Source organism: Canis aureus, chromosome 5 (genome assembly GCF_053574225.1).
Source record: "Canis aureus isolate CA01 chromosome 5, VMU_Caureus_v.1.0, whole genome shotgun sequence".
NCBI lineage: Eukaryota > Metazoa > Chordata > Mammalia > Carnivora > Canidae > Canis > Canis aureus.
The window spans coordinates 17,644,825-17,665,542 of NC_135615.1; the positions used below are offsets into that span (position 1 = coordinate 17,644,825).

General features: G+C 38.6%; 1 protein-coding gene and 1 long non-coding RNA gene across 8 annotated transcripts in view; one reads left to right on the forward strand and one right to left on the reverse strand.

Annotated features, from left to right (window-relative positions):
- LOC144313749 (outer dynein arm-docking complex subunit 2) overlaps positions 1-20,718 on the forward strand; it is a 251,252-nt gene that overhangs the window by 128,584 nt on the left and 101,950 nt on the right. For all 7 annotated transcript variants that reach the window (XR_013379382.1, XR_013379383.1, XM_077896982.1 and 4 more), the window contains 2 exons: positions 9,060-9,248; positions 10,528-10,749. Coding sequence is in view for 5 of the 7 variants with exons in the window: in XM_077896982.1 (XP_077753108.1) it covers positions 9,060-9,248; positions 10,528-10,749 (411 nt within the window). In the remaining 2 variants the exon portion in view is untranslated. The remainder of the gene's footprint in view (positions 1-9,059; positions 9,249-10,527; positions 10,750-20,718) is intronic.
- LOC144313754 (uncharacterized) overlaps positions 1-20,718 on the reverse strand; it is a 213,387-nt gene that overhangs the window by 71,812 nt on the left and 120,857 nt on the right. The window lies entirely within an intron of this gene.

Genomic DNA, 20,718 nt, shown 5'->3' on the forward strand with positions numbered 1-20,718 from the left:
TTGTGTATATATGTTGTATTTAAAATTTTTAAAGCATTTGATGTAATGAATATACTTTTAGGACAAGATTTGCCTGTTCAGTTTTGGTTTCTCTGACATGCTGTTCTAATGTGAAAGTAGCATTTTTGGAATTTTTTATATGCAATGTGCTATTTTTAAATCTTTTTCAAATACTGTATTATGCATTGTATGGTTTCTGTATGGCATAAAACAGTATTTTTATAGCCCTTCTGGTTAAAAATTTTTGTTCTTAAGTCATGTTATGCTTGCCTTGTATGTGCTTTAAAGTTGCATTATGTATATCTCACCTCATCAGAAAACTGCCAGTTCTTTTCGCTGGAGGCAAGAGAAGGAATTTCATACCCATTAGTATAATTGCTCTATGCCCAAACATCCAATTTTCTGTTTTATTCATTAATCTGTAAATAACACCTTAATATTTTCCTATTAGTTGAATTTTAACCAAAAGTATTTTGTTACTTTACATTTTTCGTCCTATTTTGTGTATTTGACTTAACTTCGGTTACTTTGAACTTGACACTTTTTCCTGCTTGATTACACATTCAAGCTTTAATAGCATTATAAAGGTGTTTCATATTCTCTCTTTCAATTACTGTTTTGTTTGTCTTATGGACTGTCATTGGCAAAGTAGCTTCATCTCTTTGGAATTTTTAATCCTCTAAATTGTGAAGACTCTTCTCACTGTTTATAACTAGGTCTAATCTGGTAGATATAATTGTTGGCATTTTCTGATCTAAGCACACAGCGTATAGCAGAAATGAGAAATCAGGAAACATAAAGTGGATTTTTAGTTTTGTCACTAACTATTCATGAACCTTGACCCTTCCCATCTTATAAAAGGGGGGGAGGTGTATCATGCCTCCCAAAGGCAGAGCTGTGAGGATCAAAGGAGATAGCTTTGTGGAAATCCTTTGTAAACTGCAAAAAGCTAGACTGTTTTCATTGTTATTACTATTATTATTCTAATTGGGGGTTTTTGCATGACAGATGAAAATGTGAATTGTGCACAACCAATATCACACCAGTGACGAGTTGGCAAGGCCTAGTTTTTAAGATATGTGAGAAGGTGGAAAATGTGTTAAATTTGCCCAGTTGTTTAGCATTAGTGAAAGACAGTTTTGGCAGAATAATTACTTTTTCCATTCTCAAATATACTGTCTCCCTTTCCATAGAAACTATGTGAGTCAAGATGTCGTATGTTTAGAATCTTTAAACCTAAAAGGGAAAAAGAGAGAGAGAGAGAGAGAAATCTCACCTTCCAAGCAAATAAACAAACTTTGGCAGGACCTGTAGGCTTGAGTCTAACATTTCACTGTCCCACAGATTGTAAACATTATAAGACCTTGGTGAGCCATGCCCATGATCTCATTGAGATTTTGGCTCCCTCTATCTCATACCATGCACCTTAGGAAGTTCTTGGAGCAGAAGCAGATGTGATCACTTTTGTTATTTCTTCCAGTATGGCCCCAGCACTGTGACTCACTGTCTCTACTGATAAAGCAGCAAGACAACCAGGAAGACTGTGAGGTTGAATTGGTCTTGCCCACTTAGATTACTTTTACATAGTTATACTATCAATACATAATTAATGGTCTTTGCTTTTTAGTATTTGTGACTGTGGCTAAGTATCCTAAAGTCATAGTTCCCTCATTATTTTTATTTTTTTCACAATTCGTCAAACATTTATTGGAAGTCTCCTGTGTGAGGGGCACCTGAGTGGCTCAGGCCTTTGGCTCAGGTCATGCCCTGGGGTCCTGGGATCAAGTTCCACGTCAGATTCCCCCAGGGAGCCTGCTTCTCCCTCTGCCTCTCTCTCTCTCTCTCTCTCTGTCTTTCATGAATAAATAAATAATTTTCTTAAAAGAAAGTCTACTCTGTGACAGACACTAGACCACATTCCAAATGAGAAACAAAGAACAAGACCAGACAGCTCTGTTCTTAAAGAGCTCACAAATAACGGGGAAAGGACCCATTAGAAAATCATTACAAGGGATCCCTGGGTGGCGCGGCGGTTTGGCGCCTGCCTTTGGCCCAGGGCACGATCCTGGAGACCCAGGATCGAATCCCACATCGGGCTCCCGGTGCATGGAGCCTGCTTCTCCCTCTGCCTGTGTCTCTGCCTCTCTCTCTCTCTCTCTCTCTGTGACTATCATAAATAAATAAAAATTAAAAAAAAAAAAAGAAAATCATTACAATAGAATGAAAACTGTTGCTACAAATGCCATTGGTTTTAAATGGCCAAAGTGGATTTTAGGCCTGGTTGATTCCAGGCTCTGTCATTCTCAATATGACCTGTGATGATTATTATAAACAGGAAAACTTCCAGAGGATTCCTGGGTGACATTATCTCAGAACTCACTGATCATAACTGGGCCATATCTAGCCCAGCCCTAAACAAATAATGGTCAAGGGAATGAGACTTCCATGATAGGCTTAGGCCAGTCAAGAATTACCTCTGAGGCATAGAAGCACTTTCTCCAAGTACTTCTGTGTGAGAGTTAGACACTCAAACAAAATCAAGTTGTGGCAAATATGGGAGAATGAAGGAATGGATTTGAGAGGAAAGCAGCTTCAGAAATGTGGAGGGTAGGAGTACCATACTAAGAAGGGGAGGGGGTGGATTTTATGGGGGAAATATTATTTAAGCTGCTATTAAAAGGAGTCACTTTTCAGGGCTGAGTAGGATTTTCTGGGAGCTTAGAAGGGCATCCAGGTAAAGAAAGTGACATAGGCACAAATGTAAAAGAACATGGCACTTTAGGGAACACCAGTAAGCCTAGAGGCTGCAAAATAGTTTATACAAAAGTATACACTTAGAAGTAAGACCAGAAGGTAATAAAATAAAAAAATTAAAAAAAAAAAAAAAAGACCAGAAGGTAAGGTTGAGCCAGACTGGGAAAACACTTGAATCATGCTAATGATTTAAACCTCATCCTGAAGGAAATGAAGCCTTAGAGCATTTTAAGAAACCTTCCATCCTTTTGTCAATGTCTTTCTAGTCTTTTTGGAGATCTGTCAGTCTCAAGTCGATTCCTCAGAAGGGCCTGTGTTCACATTCCCTGGAGTCTTCCACATTTATAACAGTTTTATACTTGAAGGTCATTTTGGCTGGATATTAAAACATTGATTCACATTTTCTCTTGAGATAGTCTGCATATGTTATTCTCTTTCCCTCAGCATAAAAACATCACTACTGAAAAGGCTAAAGATAATATCTTATTCTTTCCCTTAGAAGTGACCTGGTCTTTTTGCTTAGATGACCAAATAATTTTTTTTTCTTTTTTATTAAAGTCCAGCAGTTGTACTAGAATATTTCTCTATGTTAGCACATTTTGGGCCAATTTTCCCAGGTGTATATGGTGACTTTCCAATATACTCTCAGATTCTATTTATTTCAGGTTTCTTAAATCATAGTTTTAAAAATTTTCTCTATTATTATGTTCTGTTTCCTTCTTCAGGACTTACTATGTGTGTGTTATTTTCTCTGCCTAGTCTCCTGAAGTTTTTGTTAGCTTTCCCCCCATCATTTTAGACTCTTCACATATTCTGTTTATTTAAAGATATTACCTATTATGTATATTCATTTTTGCATTCCTTCTAGTTTTTTTGTTTTTGTTTTTGCATTCCTTCTAGTTTACTCTTCATTTTCAAAATGACTTTTTCTTTCGTTTCTAATCCTTTGCAGATAGGTTACACCTGCCTTTAAGATTGGTTTTTTACTAATCACCTAATTCATGAGCTTTGATAATTCTAATTGGTATTTTTTCATTGCTTCTGTGATTTTCTTTCAGCTCATTCTTTTTCTTATATTAACTCCATATGGAATTGACTGTAATCTTTTTGTTTTGCTCAGTTTTAAGTGAAATGAGTTTTCATGGTGTTTTAGGAGGGAAGTGTGGACCAGAGTTGTTTTTCTAATTTCATGCTTCTCAAGATCTCACTCCTCTTATTTTCCAAGTAATGGAGAGGAGACTCAGGCTCCTTTGCTTCCCCTCACCCCTTTTTACCTGGACTGTATCATTCCTTCATCCCATTATCCCTGTCTTCCTGTTTGGATGCAACTCCCAGTAGTTCTTCCTTAGTACAGGACTTTAACCACTACTTTCAATTGTTGGTATTATGGATTCACAGAACTCAGACCACAGAATGCTACAGCACTGTCAGACCTGGAGACATGTTGGTCTTATCTATTAATCAGAGCCCAGAAAGTCCACTGGGGCTGCTCCTGAGCTTTCCAGAGCTTTCCAGTGAGACCTGGTGGCAGCCTGGACTCCCTGGTTCTAGGGCCTTCACAAGTCCTTCTGCCTTCTCTCTGTAGATTTCTGGTTTCTTAGAGCATGTAGTTTTGGTAGTTTGTCCCAATCTGTGTATTCTTGGGGATCTTTGAAGATACCTTGTCATCTAGAGTTTCTGTATTTTTGTTTTGCTGCTACTAATTTCTCTTTCTTTAGGAAGATTAAAAAACTATGCCACCATCATCTTCCTGATAATCCTCTAGTCTTTCTAGAGAAAAAGAATTGTTCTATAACTTCATAATTGACAAGTAAATTAGCTTATTGATACACATAATGTCACTTGAAGTTTTGGGGCTACACTTTTGAAGTTCCCTGAAATTCTGAGAGCCATTGTTTTTGCTTTTGAGTTTACATGTACATCTGGACCAAGTATGTGGTTAGGATTATGAATTTATTTCATCCAGACCACGTGTGTGGTAGGGGTTTACATAACAGCAGTATTGTTGAGTGGCTTTGGAGTCAAGCAGACATGGATTCAGACACACTGTGCCATTTATCATCTCACTTTCCACATACTAATTCACTTCTCTAAGGTTTTCCTTAGAAGTAGTACTACAACAACTACTACTACTACTACTAAGTGCTTCAAAGGGGAAATTTGGATTAAATTATGTAGTGTATTTGACTGAAGGTTAGTAAATTAACACTTTAATCTTTCAATGTGGTTGCATCCTAGTGCATAGAAGTGAGAAGGTGGCAATGTAGAATACAATTCAAAGTATAGTCATTTCTTTTGTCTTATATAAAAGGCTTTCTTATAGAATTTTAGGGAAAATGGCAAATATTTTCAAAATAATTTTATTAATACATCAGAATGTGAACATATGTCCTAGCAGAAATTGTATTTAAGTGTGGTACTGGGAACAAGGCCAGTAATACTGCTCACACACTTCCCACAGCAATCAGGAGAGGCAACATGATGTGGAAAAGATACTTTCCACTTACAACTGGGGAGGACCTGACTGGGGTCCTTCCTTCACCAATAACTAGAAGTTCAGTTTGGTTTATGTCCTCAGTGAAAGCTTCCTTATGTAGCTATGAGTTTGCAAATTAATTCAATGGGGTTTCTAGAAACTGGCAGAGAAACCTTCACAGAAATTGGGCCTAGAGCAATAAACAAGACAGAAGGAGCCCCTGTCCTCCTGGAACTTATGTTCTAGGTCAAAGGCAAATAAGCCACTACTGCAGAAAATAGTAAGTGCTCTAATATAGAAGAACCAGGTATTATACTAAGAGCAGCTTAACCCAGACTCAAAGTTCAGGAAAGCTCCCTGAAGAGAATGATACCTTAGTCAGCAGCTGAGACCACATGGAAAGTTCCAAGCTAGTCAGAAAATAGACAAAAAAGCCATACACGGGATCCCTGGGTGGCACAGTGGTTTGGCGCCTGCCTTTGGCCCAGGGCACGATCCTGGAGACCCGGGATCGAATCCCACGTCGGGCTCCCGGTGCATGGAGCCTGCTTCTCCCTGTGCCTGTGTCTCTGCCCCTCTCTCTCTCTGTGACTATCATAAATAAATAAAAAAAAATTTAAAAAAAAAAGCCATACACAAAGACACAGAGACATGCACATAGCATGTTTGAGGACAATAACTTGAAGGTCCTGCACAAGCAGTGTTTTCAATACTGACTGAAGTTTAGAATCACAGGAGAGATTTCTAAAATTAAAAAAAAATTATAGGCGCCACCCCAGACTTAATGAACCCCATTCTCAGAAAATGAGTGTCAGGATTCTGATTATTAATTATTGGCATTAGGTACTGGCTTAGGGCTTGCATGGGGCGGGGCGTGTTGAGAAGGGAAATCAAGGCAGAGAAGGTGAGACAGGGAAGCCAGGGGCACACATGCCACAAGGATTTTATCCTTACAGAAGAATTTGGGGGATATGGGGATGGGATGTTCAGATTTATGATTATAAATTTCACCAAGATGACTAGAACATGGCCCCTTGAGGGATACAGTCTAGTTTATGAAATCTAAACATCTTTGAAATCTAAAATGGAAATAATTTCTCCCTCTGCCTCTCTCTGTGTGTGTGTGTGTGTGTGTGACTCTCATAAATAAATAAAAAAATTTTTAAAAAAAAGGGATCCCTGGGTGGCGCAGTGGTTTGGTGCCTGCCTTTGGCCCAGGGCGCGATCCTGGAGACCCAGGATCAAATCCCACGTCGGGCTCCCGGTGCATGGAGCCTGCTTCTCCCTCTGCCTATGTCTCTGCCTCTCTCTCTCTCTCTCTCTCTCTGTGACTATCATAAATAAATAAAAAATTTAAAAAAGAAAAAGAAAAAAATAAAAAAAAATAAAATGGAAATAATATCTACTTTCCATGGTTATTACAAAGTTTAACTGAGATAATTTATGCAAAGTTTCCAATATGTAATTGGCCCTCCAAAAGTATTCATTTCTGTTACCTGAGAAAGCCATGGAGCCAAATAATTGGTCATCACACAGGCACTGCCATGCATCAGGGGAGGTGAAGATTTCCATGCAACTATCTGTTTTCAGGCTCCTCTGACAAATTCTTTTCCTGTCCATTCTCTAGGCTCTGGTACAGAGAGCCCTCATCCCTCACACCCCACCTCTCACACACATTATCTCAGTTACAGACTTCATGCTGACGCCTTCCCAATCTACAACTCCAGCCTGGTTTTCTTCCCTGAGCTCCAAACACCAGTATATCCAGCTGACTTCTGATGTCTCCACATAAATGTCTCGTAGGCACTTCATTCAAATCAGGCCACTAATATCAAGTACCATCCTTTCTCATCTCTAGAAAACAAAACAATACCCTGCCTTCCCAACATTAGCGCAATTAGGTAAAGCTAGGAGCAGGGAAATCATTATTGAGTCCCTGGTCCTTATCTTCACCAGTCAACACTCACAAACCCACACTCCTTCCTCCAGAGCTAGATCATCACCTGCATCCAAACTGCCACCACCTCTTACCTGAACCTAGTGAAGTGAAATAGCCTGAGTTTCCAGCACCAGGCTTTGCCCTAACCTCAACTCTGTAATCCAGAGAGGTCTACTGTGAAACAAAATTGATAAAATCCTCTTCCCCACTCCCCACCCTCCCACCAACACACACTCAAACCTTTTGAGTGGCTTTCTTGCACCTTTAACATGAACTCCATGTTCTCTACCAAAGCTCACAATAAAGACCCTTCAAGATCTTAGTTTATGCTCTATTTTGCACTTTAAAAAAAAGGCACCTCTTCTCACTCTGTTTCATGATGATTCCTCCACCCTGAATCCCTTTCACACTGGTTAACTCCTCATCTTTTAGACTTAGTTAATAAACATCCTTTTGGTGGCAGTCCTTGAATCTTTCCCCTTAGTGCTATTCATTATAATTATTCCTTTTTTTTTTTTTTTGATTTGCTTATTTTAGAGAGAATTGGGGGAAGGGGCAGAGGGAGAGAAACTTCAAGAAGACTACCCACTGAACACAAAGCCCCACACAGGGCTCTCTCTTTCAGGACCCTGAGATCATGATGTGAGCCAAAACCAAGAGTTGGTTGTGTTGTTGTTGTTGTTTTTAAGATTTTATTTATTTATATATGAGAGACCAGAGAGAGGGAGAGAGAGGCAGAGACACAGGCAGAGGGAGAAGCAGGCTCCATGCAGAGAGCCCGACATGGGACTCGATTCCGGGTCAGTCTCCAGGATCACACCCTAGGCTGAAGGCAGCACTAAACCGCTGAGCCACCCGGGCTGCCCAAGAGTTGGTTGTTTAACAGACTGAGCCACCTAGGTGTCTCCATTATACTTCTTAATGTCCCTACTCCCCACTGGATTGCAAGTAATACAATGGCAAAAAGGTATACACAGTTAATCTACATTCTTCACAAATTCAGTTTGGGAATTTTTGCTTACTTGCTAAAATGTTTGTAACCCTCAAATCAATATTTAGAACACTTCTGTGGTCATTCTTGGACATACACAGAGAGGTGAAAAATTTGAGTCACCTAAAATGCATATTCTCAGCTGGGGTTGAACAACATGACACTCTGCCTTCTTGTCTTAGCTCTCATACTATTTATTAATAAGCATCCATTTTGTAGTCTACTCAATGGCACATTTTTCATATCTTTGTGGGTTTTGTTGGTGATTTCACTTTTTGTCATGGCTGCCATTGTAGTACCCCCTCAGTGCTCTCTGGTCTTCCTAAGCATCAGAAGGCTGTGATGTGCCTTAGGGAAAAAATTTGTGTGTTAGATAAGCTTCCCTCTGGCATGACTTACAGTGTAGTGTCTACAAATTCAACATTAATGAATTAACAATTTATGAAACAAGAAATCTTTAAGCAGAAACACACATAAAACAAGGTTATATACTGATCAGTTGATAAAATTGTGACCAGAAGTGTGTAGGAAGCTAATGCTGCATTTCCCCTAGAAACAATGGTTCAATATTTACGAATTCAATTTTTGTGATGTCTTTATAAAATACAGCTACTGCAAATAATAAGACTCCACTGTATTTTACTAACTTCTATATCCTCAGTAGTTAGCATGGTAACTCACATAGTAGTTGTTCAATTAATATTTGTTGAAACTGAATTGTGTGTGTAATTATACATATACTTACATACATAGAAATATGTATAATAAGGAAATAAACTGAATTTGTTTTTTATGCCAAAAGTGTACCTCACAGCCTTATCATTACTTTCTACTTTTTAAAAAACTATTAATCATAAGATTATTTTTGGTAACATCTTTTGTTTTTAATTGTTCTCTAGGATGCTGGAGAAATGGTTCGTTGCCTTGTTGGTGGTTTGGAACTTATTGTCAATTTACTGAAATCAGATAATAAAGAAGTTTTGGCAAGTGTATGTGCTGTTATTACCAACATTGCAAAAGATCAAGAAAATTTAGCTGTTATTACAGATCATGGAGTTGTCCCTTTATTGTCCAAACTAGCAAATACAGTAAGTAACAACATCCTTTTATATTCAATGTGTATTGTCATAAAATATCATGGAATAATAAAAAAAAATAAGCTTAAAGTCCAGAGACCTGGATTCAAGCTTAATATCCATCACCTATGAGGTATGAGATTTTGAGTCACCTCATTTAATTTCTCTGAGACTAATCAATGCAAAAGTGTATTCAAACTGTGTAATTTTATGTGCAAGATCCTTATAAAATAGAGGCTGTTTTTTATTTATTACTGGGAAGTAAAGTGGTAGCAAACATAAATGTTATTGTAGAAGTATTAGCTATCATCTTCTATCCCCACCATCATTATCATTATCATTATCTTTAAGATAATTGTTCATGCCAACTTAAGAAGATAAATGCTCCTCCCCAGGCTTAAAAGCTTGGATCGATGGCATTCTTGGGCTGGAAGACTCTGGCAACCACTGTATTATTTATTCAGGGCTGTGCCAGATAGAATAAGCAGCCTTGGGAGATAATGACTTCACCATGACCAGAAGTATTTGAGCATAGCTTGGGCTACCTCTTGGCAGGAAAATCTCAGAGCAAAAATTCCATCACTGGAAGGATGCTTGGTTTAGAAGACTTTTTAGGGCCAGCCTAACACTGAGTTCCAAATTCACTTAAGGACATCAAGTTGTTGCCTCAATAAGGAGAAAAATATAATAAACAGAAAACTATATCCTGTTTAGTTATATTATACCTGTAGGAGTAAGTATACATAGAAGAAGAAGAATATAGTCTGGATAAAGGATAGAGAAAGAAATGTGGCAGACTGAAACATGTCATTGTTTGCTGCATTGTCTTCTCCCTCTTGGGGACCAAGGTGTATTACTGATGTAGAAGTATTCCTAGGGTAAAGGTATAAAGTTAATCACCTATCCCAGTAAAGTGAAATGCCCCCCGTAAGAATGCCCAATATTCTTTAACTATTTTTTTAACTAAAGCACTTGCTCAAAAGGAAATAAATCCTTGAGCAAATAATAAATGCCAGACACTTGATCACTTTTGAGTGTATTGACTACATTCAGTAGTCAGCAAAAAGAAATTTAAAAAAATTTAAAGCCATAAAAAGAAAACTCAGGATTGAACCTTGGCCCATGGGGGACCAGGAGAATACTAATTTCCTTCAAGACACCATCTAACCAGCCTGCTAGCCTTTTTCCCTTGACTCATTGGCATTTTATTGGGTAATAAACATCTAGCACAGAAACATGACCTCACAGGTCCATTGCAATACATATACCACAATTCATTTCCTTTGTGCAGAATAATGATAAACTGAGGCGTCATCTAGCAGAAGCTATTTCACGTTGCTGTATGTGGGGCAGAAACAGAGTGGCCTTTGGCGAGTACAAAGCAGTGGCTCCATTAGTGCGTTATCTGAAATCAAATGATGCCAACGTACATCGAGCAACAGCTGAAGCCTTGTACCAGCTCTCAGAAGATGTAGATAACTGCATCACCATTCACGAGAATGGTGCGGTAAAGGTATGATTGACTGTAAAGGTATGGTTGACTTTATGGTTTAGTCCAAATTAGGTAGATGGAGGCTGAAAAGAAACTTACATAACAATAAAGTTTCACTGATGAGGGGTATTTGGACACACAAAACTGCCTACTTGTTGGGTCGTGGTTGCAGTTGAGCTATGTGTTAGCATGGTTTATGCTGCAGAAAAGTTGGAGATCGAATTTTTCTTAAAGAATTAAAACATACTTAGTTAAATAATTGCTCTGTAGTTTGAATTGATTTTAAAAATGTACAGTGCATAAATAATCACTGGCATTCATAATTCTACTTAATATATTATTTAGTTAGCACTTAAATAACAAAATAGAGGCATGAACTCAACAGCAAAGGAGCTGACTGAAACAACAACTAGACTACAACCTGACAGTCTTAACTGTAATAGCAAAGGACCAATTTAAAGACATATTTTCTCTAACAAAAAAATCTGTGCATCAAATTTTCTTTGCCTTTAGTCAATACACAGGTAGGAGAGTTTCTGCACATAGACCTTTATATATCTATACATTCTGGTCTTGAACAAGACTTGCCCAACCTAACATGCTGTCAGTATAGCCTTAAAAAAATTAAACTGTAAAAATTAAGTAGCATAATACAGTGTCTGAAATATAACATATGCGGAGACAACTGCCAGTTTAAAAAGAGAATTTCTAGGCTACTCAAAGTTTTAAAATTTATTAAGGTTTATGGTTTAATTGACATACATGCCAGCTGCACATGCAATTCTGAATCATTTCTTCTAAGGCAAGCCAATGGATAACCCAAAAATCACTTAGGAATTGTATTCTGCTATGTAAAGTGATGAAACTCTGTTCACCCACCCACAGCTTATATGTGCTAGAAAAAGAAGGCAATAAAAATTATTAGAGGGAGGGGACAGGAAAGAGAAAAGCCAAGAAAGAAAACAAGGGTTTTTTAGCCCTAGACCCTTTCTTTCCTCCTCATCTCAAGGTCTCTTGAGGGCCTCTCCATCTTGCCTATTTGCCTTCCTAACTACCTGTTATTTCTACCAGAGAATAACTGTAAAGAACAGGATATTGTTTTTTGTAAGTTACTCTGTCATGATATAGAGGCAGCCCTAATCCTAAGCTCTCCCTCTTGGGACTGTGGAGGCAGCATATGGACCCATGTCTCCTTTCTGTTGTTTTGTTTTGTTTTGTTTTTAGAGAGAGCGTACGCATGAGAGGGGATGGGGGGCAGAGGGAGAGAGAGAGAGAGAGAGTCTTAACCCGGCTCAACACTCAGCGCAGAGCCCCATTCAGGGCTCAGTTTCACAACCCTGAGATCATGACCTGAGCCCAAGTCAAGGAGGACACATAACCAACTGAGCCACCCAGGCACCCCTCTCTGGTTTTCTTTAAGGAGGAAATAAATGTGGATGTGGTGAGTGAGTATCAGTAGAATAAACTGGGCTTGGTGTAGTGGTTGGGTATGAGGACTAAGGAAAGGGTTGAGTCAAAAATGACTCCAGATTTGGAGCTAGGTGAAGAGGAAGATTCTATCACCCAAGATCATGCAAGAAAATATTTGGCATATTTGTTTGGTTAACAGTACCTGCTGTGAGTGTCACAATGTGTAACTGCTAACATTTTTTACTCCAAATCCATATAAACATTATCCACTATTTTGGCAAATCCCCAGTTGTTTTCATTCCTAATTGCTACTGTGCCTTTCTAGTCAAAATCTTATAGTGTTATTTCCCAGTCCTACAAACATTCCCATTACAGCTGCCCATGAGCAAGGTTGACAATTACCAGACTCATCCTGTCACCTGGTTCATGAGTAATTTATCCTAGAGTTAGTTCCTTCATCTTACCTTTTCCTTAACAACAGCAGCTGATGTTACACAACCTATCTGTCTCATGCCAACCGATGTTTATTCCATAATAACAGTGAGCAGGCTTGAGGGTCTGGAATAGATTGGTTTCAGTTTCTACTGTGTTCGATTTAAATGGTCAGTTTGAATTTCTGGTCTAGTGCAGTGCTGTCCAGTACAAATGTAAAGTAAGCCAAATATGTAACATTAAACTTTCTAGGGGGTAGAATTTCAGAAAAGATAAACAGAGGTGAAATTAGTTTTAGTGACATATTTTATTTAACCTATTATATCCAAAATATTTTTACTTCTACATTTAATCAATACTATTTCACACATGCACACACATATATATGGGTGTATGTGTATATGTATGTAGTATTTCTGTTGCATACTGGTGGTACACCTCCATTGGGACTAGCCATGTTTCAGGTTCTCACCAGTGGCTAGTGGCTTGCTTTCTTTCTTTTTTTTTTCCCCAAAGATTTTATTTATTTATTCATGAGAGACAGAGAGAGAGAGAGAGAGGCAGAGACACAGGCAGAGGGAGAAGCAGGCTCCATGCAGGGAGCCCGATGTGGGACTCGATCCCGGGACTCCAGGATCACGCCCTGGGCTGAAGGCAGGCGCTAAACCGCTGAGCCACCCAGGGATCCCCAGCTAGTGGCTTTCTTATTGGACAGCACAAGTCTAGAGGCAGGAGAGGGGAAAATCAGGAAGTATCAGTGAGAGGTAAAAAGTCACGAACAAGGGTAGATAAGTTGTTTTTGGCAGAGAGTTTAGAGAAGCCTGGGAAATGTCTATATTTGCATTCACGGAGCATGTAGGCTAGGAAGAAGAGCTGTCAAAGTAACCTTGGGAAGTTAACAGGTTACCTAGGAGTTCTAGAAGCCAGAGGAAGAGGGAGTTTCCAAAGGTTTTGTGTTTAAAAACTGCGAAGTGATCAATAAGGATTTCCTGACTCAATTATGTTGAAAAATAATCCTGGGGTTAGAGCCTTTCCAGATAAGAAGTTCTGTACAAACTAAGAAATCGCCTGCCCTGGTAAATGCGACATGAGAGGAATAATGCACTCTTTATCCTCTTTATGATTTTACACAGATCTCTTCTCAAAAGTATCAGTACAGGGACTTGCATTATTATAAAACCTGGTGAACATGCATGCAGATCTGTTGGCAACTCTATTGAAAGCATAAGTCTAGGAGATATAACAGTTACTGCTAATCATAACAAAACCGTAACATAAGAAAGTAATACAAGGAGGAAAAGAAGTTGCAGGAAAGACTGAGCAAGACAAGCCCTTTCCTAAGACAGAAAAAGTGATCAGATAGAAAGATGATGAGCACCTATAAACAGCATTAAGCTCCCTTCCCCATGGTGACTGGATTTGTTTTGCAAATGTCTATACCAGGCAGGTGAAAGCTACATTAGAGCCTATCACTTTTCTAGAAGGCAGGAAATTGAAGAGATTGCAGAAAATACAACCAGAAGTGGGTCCAGCAGAGAGTAGAAGGAACAGTTCACATTGGGTGGAACTGCAAGGGCCATCTTGGCAGCCTCCCAGACTAAGGTGGCATTCCAGAGAGTGGAGAAAATGAACCCAGAAGCAAACACACCCTCTAGTCCTTGAAGCCTGGCACCAAAACAAAAAATATCACTAATACTTTTGAGTCAAGGAAATGGACTTTAGAGGCTGAGATCACCCAAGAACTCTCAGTGCCTCTCTGTAGTCCACATAGTTAATGCTTGATAGAACTATAATCTTTTCTGCTGATGAAAACTCTTTCTGTAATTGTATGGGTCTTGTGCACTTTCCTCACATTCCAGATATTCCCTGGAGTGCTGGGGATGGTCTATTGGTGATATGCTATTGAATTACTTAGCACTTTTAGGTATCAGTAACTATGTGATGATACCAAAGATAGAGTCATATACAGACTTGTTTCTACTTTATTTTTTTTAAGATTTTATTTATTTATTTGAGAGGGAGAAGAGAGATAACGAAAGAGATGGCAAGAGAGAGCATGAGCAGGGGGAGAAAGAGAAGCAGGCTCTCACTGAGCAGGGAGCCCAACATGAAGCTCGATCCCAGGACCCTGGGATGATGACCTGAGCTGAAGGCAAATGCTTAACAGACTGAGCCACCCAGGCACCCCCAGATTTCTTTCTGATTGACTCATTATTTGCATTTATCCTTTAAAGTGAGAAAGAGGGGCACCTGGGTGGGTCAGCCGGTTGAGCATCTGCCTTCAGCTCAGGGCATGATCCCCGATCTGGGGATCAAGTCCCACATCAGTCTCCCTGCAAGGAGCCTGCTTCTCCCTCTTCTTATGTCTCTGCCACTCTGTCTCTGTCTCTCATGAATAAATAAATAAAATTTTTAAAAAATAAAGTGAGAAAGAAATGTATGATTACTTAAGGATTCCGTGAGTTAGATTAACTCTAATATCATACATACACAAATGTTTTCCTTATTTCATTTCTAACTTAAAATACGTAATAACTTTATAATTGACATGCACATATCAAGAGTGTCAGTGTAATAAATTGTGAGGTATAGACACATACCCACAAAGCCAGGATCAGATCAGGATAATGATCCCCTCCCCAAAGTAGATGAAGTCTAATTTATCTTGTGGTTTCGTTGTTGTTGTTGTTTTTTATGGACTGTGCTTTTGGTGTTATGTCTAGGAAATATTTGCCTAACACATAGTCACAAAGATCTCCCACGTTTTCTTTTGGAAGTTCTATAACTTTTGGTTTTACATTTAAGTCTGTAAATCATTTTGAGTAAATTTTTGTTTACCATCCTAGGAATGAATTGCAGTTCATTTGGGGGGCATATGAGTATCCTTTGTCGAAATAGTGCCCTTTCCCTGCTGAATTTCTTTTGCAATCTTGAAAAAAAAATAGTTGAATATATGTTTTGTTACATTGTTCTGTCTATATTTATACCAATACCATATTGTCTTAATTACTATAGCTTTGTAATAAGCCTTAAAGTTAGGTGGTGTCAGTTTTCCTACCTTTTTCTTTTTTTAAGTTACTTTGACTATTCTAGCTTTTTACATTTCCATATAAATTTTTAATCAGTTTGTTAATTTTTACAGGAAATGCTTTCTGAGATTTTGTTTGGGATGGGCAATGAATCTATACATCTTTTGGGGGGAAATTGACATCTTAACATTATTGTCATCTACTCATAAAGAAGAAATATCTCTCCATTATTTACATGTTTATTTTTCAGCAATATTATGTGATTTTCTTCACATAGGTTTTTTACATCTTTTGTTAGATTTACTCCTATATAAATGTTTTTGATGCTACTTTAAATGTAATTTTAAGATTTTCAATTTTTGATTGTTCATTGTTATATAGAAATTTAATTGATCTTGTGTGTTATTAATCTTATATCCTGCAACCTTGCTAAATTCATTTATTAGATCTAGTAGGCTTTTGTAGATTCCAGCAGATTTTCTACATAGACCAGGAGTCAGCAACCATTTTCTCTGAAGGACCAAATAGTAAATATTTTAGGCTTTATGGACCACATTAAGTCTCTGTTACAGATTCTTCTTTTATTGTTGTTGTTATTACTGATTATAACTGTACAAAAAACATTCTTCATTCTTTAAGCCGTACAAAAACAGATTGTCAATTGCCGCATAAATAATCATGTCATCTACAAATAAAGACTTCTCCTTCTTCTTTTCTAACCTGGATGCCTTTTATTTCTAACCTGGATGCCTCTTTTACTGATTGCATGGGCCAGTCATTCCTATGCAATACTGGGAATAAAACAATAAGAGCAGATATCCCAGTCTTATTCCTGATCTTGGAGGGAATACATTCAGTGTTTCACCGTTCAGTTTACTGTTGGCTGTAGGTTTTTGTTAGGTGACTTTTTTTAAGTCTCTATTCCCAGCAAGGAGCCCAATGTGGGGTTTGAACTCACAATACCCCAAGATCAAGACCTGAGCTGAAATCAAGAGTTGGGCCCTTAACCACCAGTGCCACCCAGGTACCCCTGTTAGGTGACTTTTATCAGGTTGAGTAAGTTCCCTTCTATAACTACTTCTATGAAAATTTTTTTATCAGGAAAAGATACTGGATATTGTTAAATGCTTTTTACTGTGTCTATTGAGATTATATTATGGCTTTTCTTTTAGAGTTTGTTATTATGGAGAATCACATTGATTTGGTTTTTAAATGTTAAACCAACCCAGCATTCTTGGGATGGACCCACGTAGCTACAGTGTGTTATCCTTTTTCTACACTGTTGAACATAATTTGCTAAAATGTTGCTTAGAGTTTTGCATCTGTGTTCATGAGGGATGTTGGTTTGTAGTATTTTTTTCTTGTAATGTCTCTGTTTTGCTATCACAGTAATGCTTCCGTAAATGAGTTGGAAATTGTTCCTCCTTAAATTTTCTGGGAGAATTTTATAGCGCTGATATATCTCCCTTAATAATATATATATATTGTTCAAATATTATACATCTTTCTTACAGTTCTATCTCATCAGTTCTTTTCTTCATGCATTTTAGCTTTATTATTAGCTACATGAGTATTTAGGAATAGTATGTCTTCTTGAGACCCCTTTATATGTATGAAATCACCTTGATGCCTTGTCATATTCTTTGCTTTGAAATCTGCCTTTTCTCCTGCTTTCTTTTGGTTGGAATTAGTATGCTAAATTCTGTAGTCCTTTCTAAACTTTTACCCCATTTGTGTATTTTAATTTATTCACTATTTGTAGGCAGCATGTAGTAGGGGCTTGCTTTTTTTTTTTTTTTTTTTTTTAATTCAAATCACAACCTCTGCCTTTGTGGGCAGGTTATAGAGTGTCTACACTATTTGCATTTAATGTGCTGTTGACCTGGTTGGCTTTAAATGTCATTTTATTTGTTCCCTTTTTTTCCCATTTATTCATTGTTGTCTTCTTGGCTTAACTGAATATTTGCTTAGCATTCCATTTTATCCTTTTTGTTTTTATTATTTATTTATCATTTAGTTTTTATGATTATTGTTAGTTTAGTGGCTGCTTTGGAGTTTACAGTATACATATATAATTTAGCACAGGGTACCTTAAAGTTTTATTACACACAGAAACATATAGTTTAAGAATTATCCAACACTATGCTTCCATTTTTGTCCTCCTGGCTTATGTGCTATTGTCATGCATTTGGCTCCTATATATATATTATAAGCTCCACATTGTTCTTCCTTTTGGCTGTAAATAATCAAATATCACTTTCAGAACTTTAAATAAATAGGAAAAAGTGCTATTTATTCCTTTCTATAGATGCAGATTCCATCTGGTATCATTTTCTTTCTGCCCAAAGGACTTTTACCATTTCTTGGTATAGCCCTGTTGATAAATTCTTTTATCTTTCATACTTCTGAAAAAGACTTTATTTTGTCTTTGTGTTTGAAAAATGTTTTTGGGGAGGAGGGGCAAGACGGCGGAAGAGTAGAGTCCCCAAATCACCTGTCCCCACCAAATTACTTAGATAACCTTCAAATCACCTGAAAATCTACGAATTCGGACTGAGATTTAAAGAGAGAACAGCTGGAACGCTACAGTGAGAAGAGTTCGCGCTTCTACCAAGGTAGGAAGACGGGGAAAAAGAAGTAAAGAAACAAAAGGCCTCCAAGGGGGAGGGGCCCCGCGAGGAGCCGGGCTGAGGCCGGGGCGAGTGTCCCCAGGACCGGAGAGCCCCGTCCCGGAGAAGCAGGAGCTGCACCGACCTTCCCGGGGGAAAGGGGCTCGCGGGGAGGTGGAGCAGGACCCAGGAGGGCGGGGATGCCCTCGGGTTCCCTGAGACACTAACAGACACCTGCGCCCCGGGAGAGTGCGCCGAGCTCCCTAAGGGCTGCAGCGCGCACGGCGGGACCCGGAGCAGCTCGGAGGGGCTCGGGGGCGGCTCCGCGGAGGGGGCTGCGGGGCGGGAGCAGCTCGGGGGGCTCGGGCGGCGGCTCCAGCAGAGGAAGAGGCTCCGTGCGGAGGGGGCTGCGCGGCTCCAAACTAGAAGTCCTAACGACAAGGGTTAACGAGGTGGAAGAACAAATGAGTGACATAGAAGACAAGTTGATGGCAAAGAGGGAAACTGAGGAAAAAAGACAAACAATTAAAAGACCATGAAGATAGATTAAGGGAAATAAACGACAGCCTGAGGAAGAAGAACCTATGTTTAATTGGGGTTCCCAAGGGTGCCGAAAGGGACAGAGGCCCAGAATAGGTATTTGAACAAATCATAGCTGAAAACTTTCCTCATCTGGGAAGGGAAAAGGCATTCAGATCCAGGAAATAGAGAGATCCCCCTAAAATCAATAAAAACCATTCAACACCTCAACATTTAATAGTGAAGCTTGCAAATTCCAAAGATAAAGAGAAGATCCTTAAAGCAGCAAGAGACAAGAAATCCCTGACTTTTATGGGGAAGAGTATTAGGGTAACAGCAGACCTCTCCACAGAGACCTGGCAGACCAGAAAGGGCTGGCAGGATATATTCAAGGTCCTAAATGAGAAGAACATGCAACCAAGAATACTTTATCCAGCAAGGCTCTCATTCAAAATGGAAGGAGAGATAAACAGCTTCCAAGACAGGCAGGAACTGAAAGAATATGTGACCTCCAAACCAGCTCTGCAAGAAATTTTAAGGGGGACTCTTAAAATTCCCCTTTAAGAAGAAGTTCAGTGGAACAATCCACAAAAACAAGGACTGAATAGATATCACGGTGACACTAAACTCATACCTTTCAATAGTAACTCTGAACGTGAACGGGCTTAATGACCCCATCAAAAGGTGCAGGGTTTGAGACTGGATAAAAAAGCAGGACCCATCTATTTGCTGTCTACAAGAGACTCATTTTAGACAGAAGGACACCTACAGCCTGAAAATAAAAGGTTGGAGAACCATTTACCATTCAAATGGTCCTCAAAAGAAAGCAGGGGTAGCCATCCTTATATCAGATAAACTAAAATTTACCCCGAAGACTGTAGTGAGAGATGAAGAGGGACACTATATCATACTTAAAGGATCTATCCAACAAGAGGACTCAACAATCCTCAATATAAATGCCCCAAATGTAGGAGCTGCCAAATATATCAATTAATAACCAAAGTGAAGAAATATTTAGATAATAATACACTTATACTTGGTGACTTCAATCTAACTCTTTCTATACTCGATAGGTCTTTTAAGCACAACATCTCCAAAGAAACGAGAGCTTTAAATGATACACTGGACCAGATGGATTTCACAGATATCTACAGAACTTTACATCCAAACTCAACTGAATACACATTCTTCTCAAGTGCACATGGAACTTTCTCCAGAATAGACCACATACTGGGTCACAAATCGGGTCTGAACCGATACCAAAAGATTGGGATCGTCCCCTGCATATTCTCAGACCATAATGCCTTGAAATTAGAACTAAATCACAACAAGAAGTTTGGAAGGACCTTAAACACGTGGAGGTTAAGGACCATCCTGCTAAAAGATGAAAGGGTCAACCAGGAAATTAAGGAAGAATTAAAAAGATTCATGGAAACTAATGAGAATGAAGATACAACCGTTCAAAATCTTTGGGATGCAGCAAAAGCAGTCCTAAGGGGGAAATACATCGCAATACAAGCATCCATTCAAAAACTGAAAAGAACTCAAATACAAAAGCTAACCTTACACATAAAGGAGTTAGAGAAAAAACAGCAAATAGATCCTACACCCAGCAAAAGAAGAGAGTTAATAAAGATTCGAGCAGAACTCAACGAAATTGAGACCAGAATAATTGTGGAAAAGATCAACAAAACCAGGAGTTGGTTCTTTGAAAGAATTAATAAGATAGATAAATCATTAGCCAGCCTTATTAAAAAGGAGAGAGAAAAAAGAAGGAGAGAGAGAAGACTCAAATTAATAAAATCATGAATGAGAAAGGAGAGATCACTACCAACACCAAGGAAATACAAACGATTTTAAAAACATATTATGAACAGCTATACGCCAATAAGGCAATCTGGAAGAAATGGACGCATTCCTGGAAAGCCACAAACTACCAAAACTTGAACAGGAAGAAATAGAAAACCTGAACAGGCCAATAACCAGGGAGG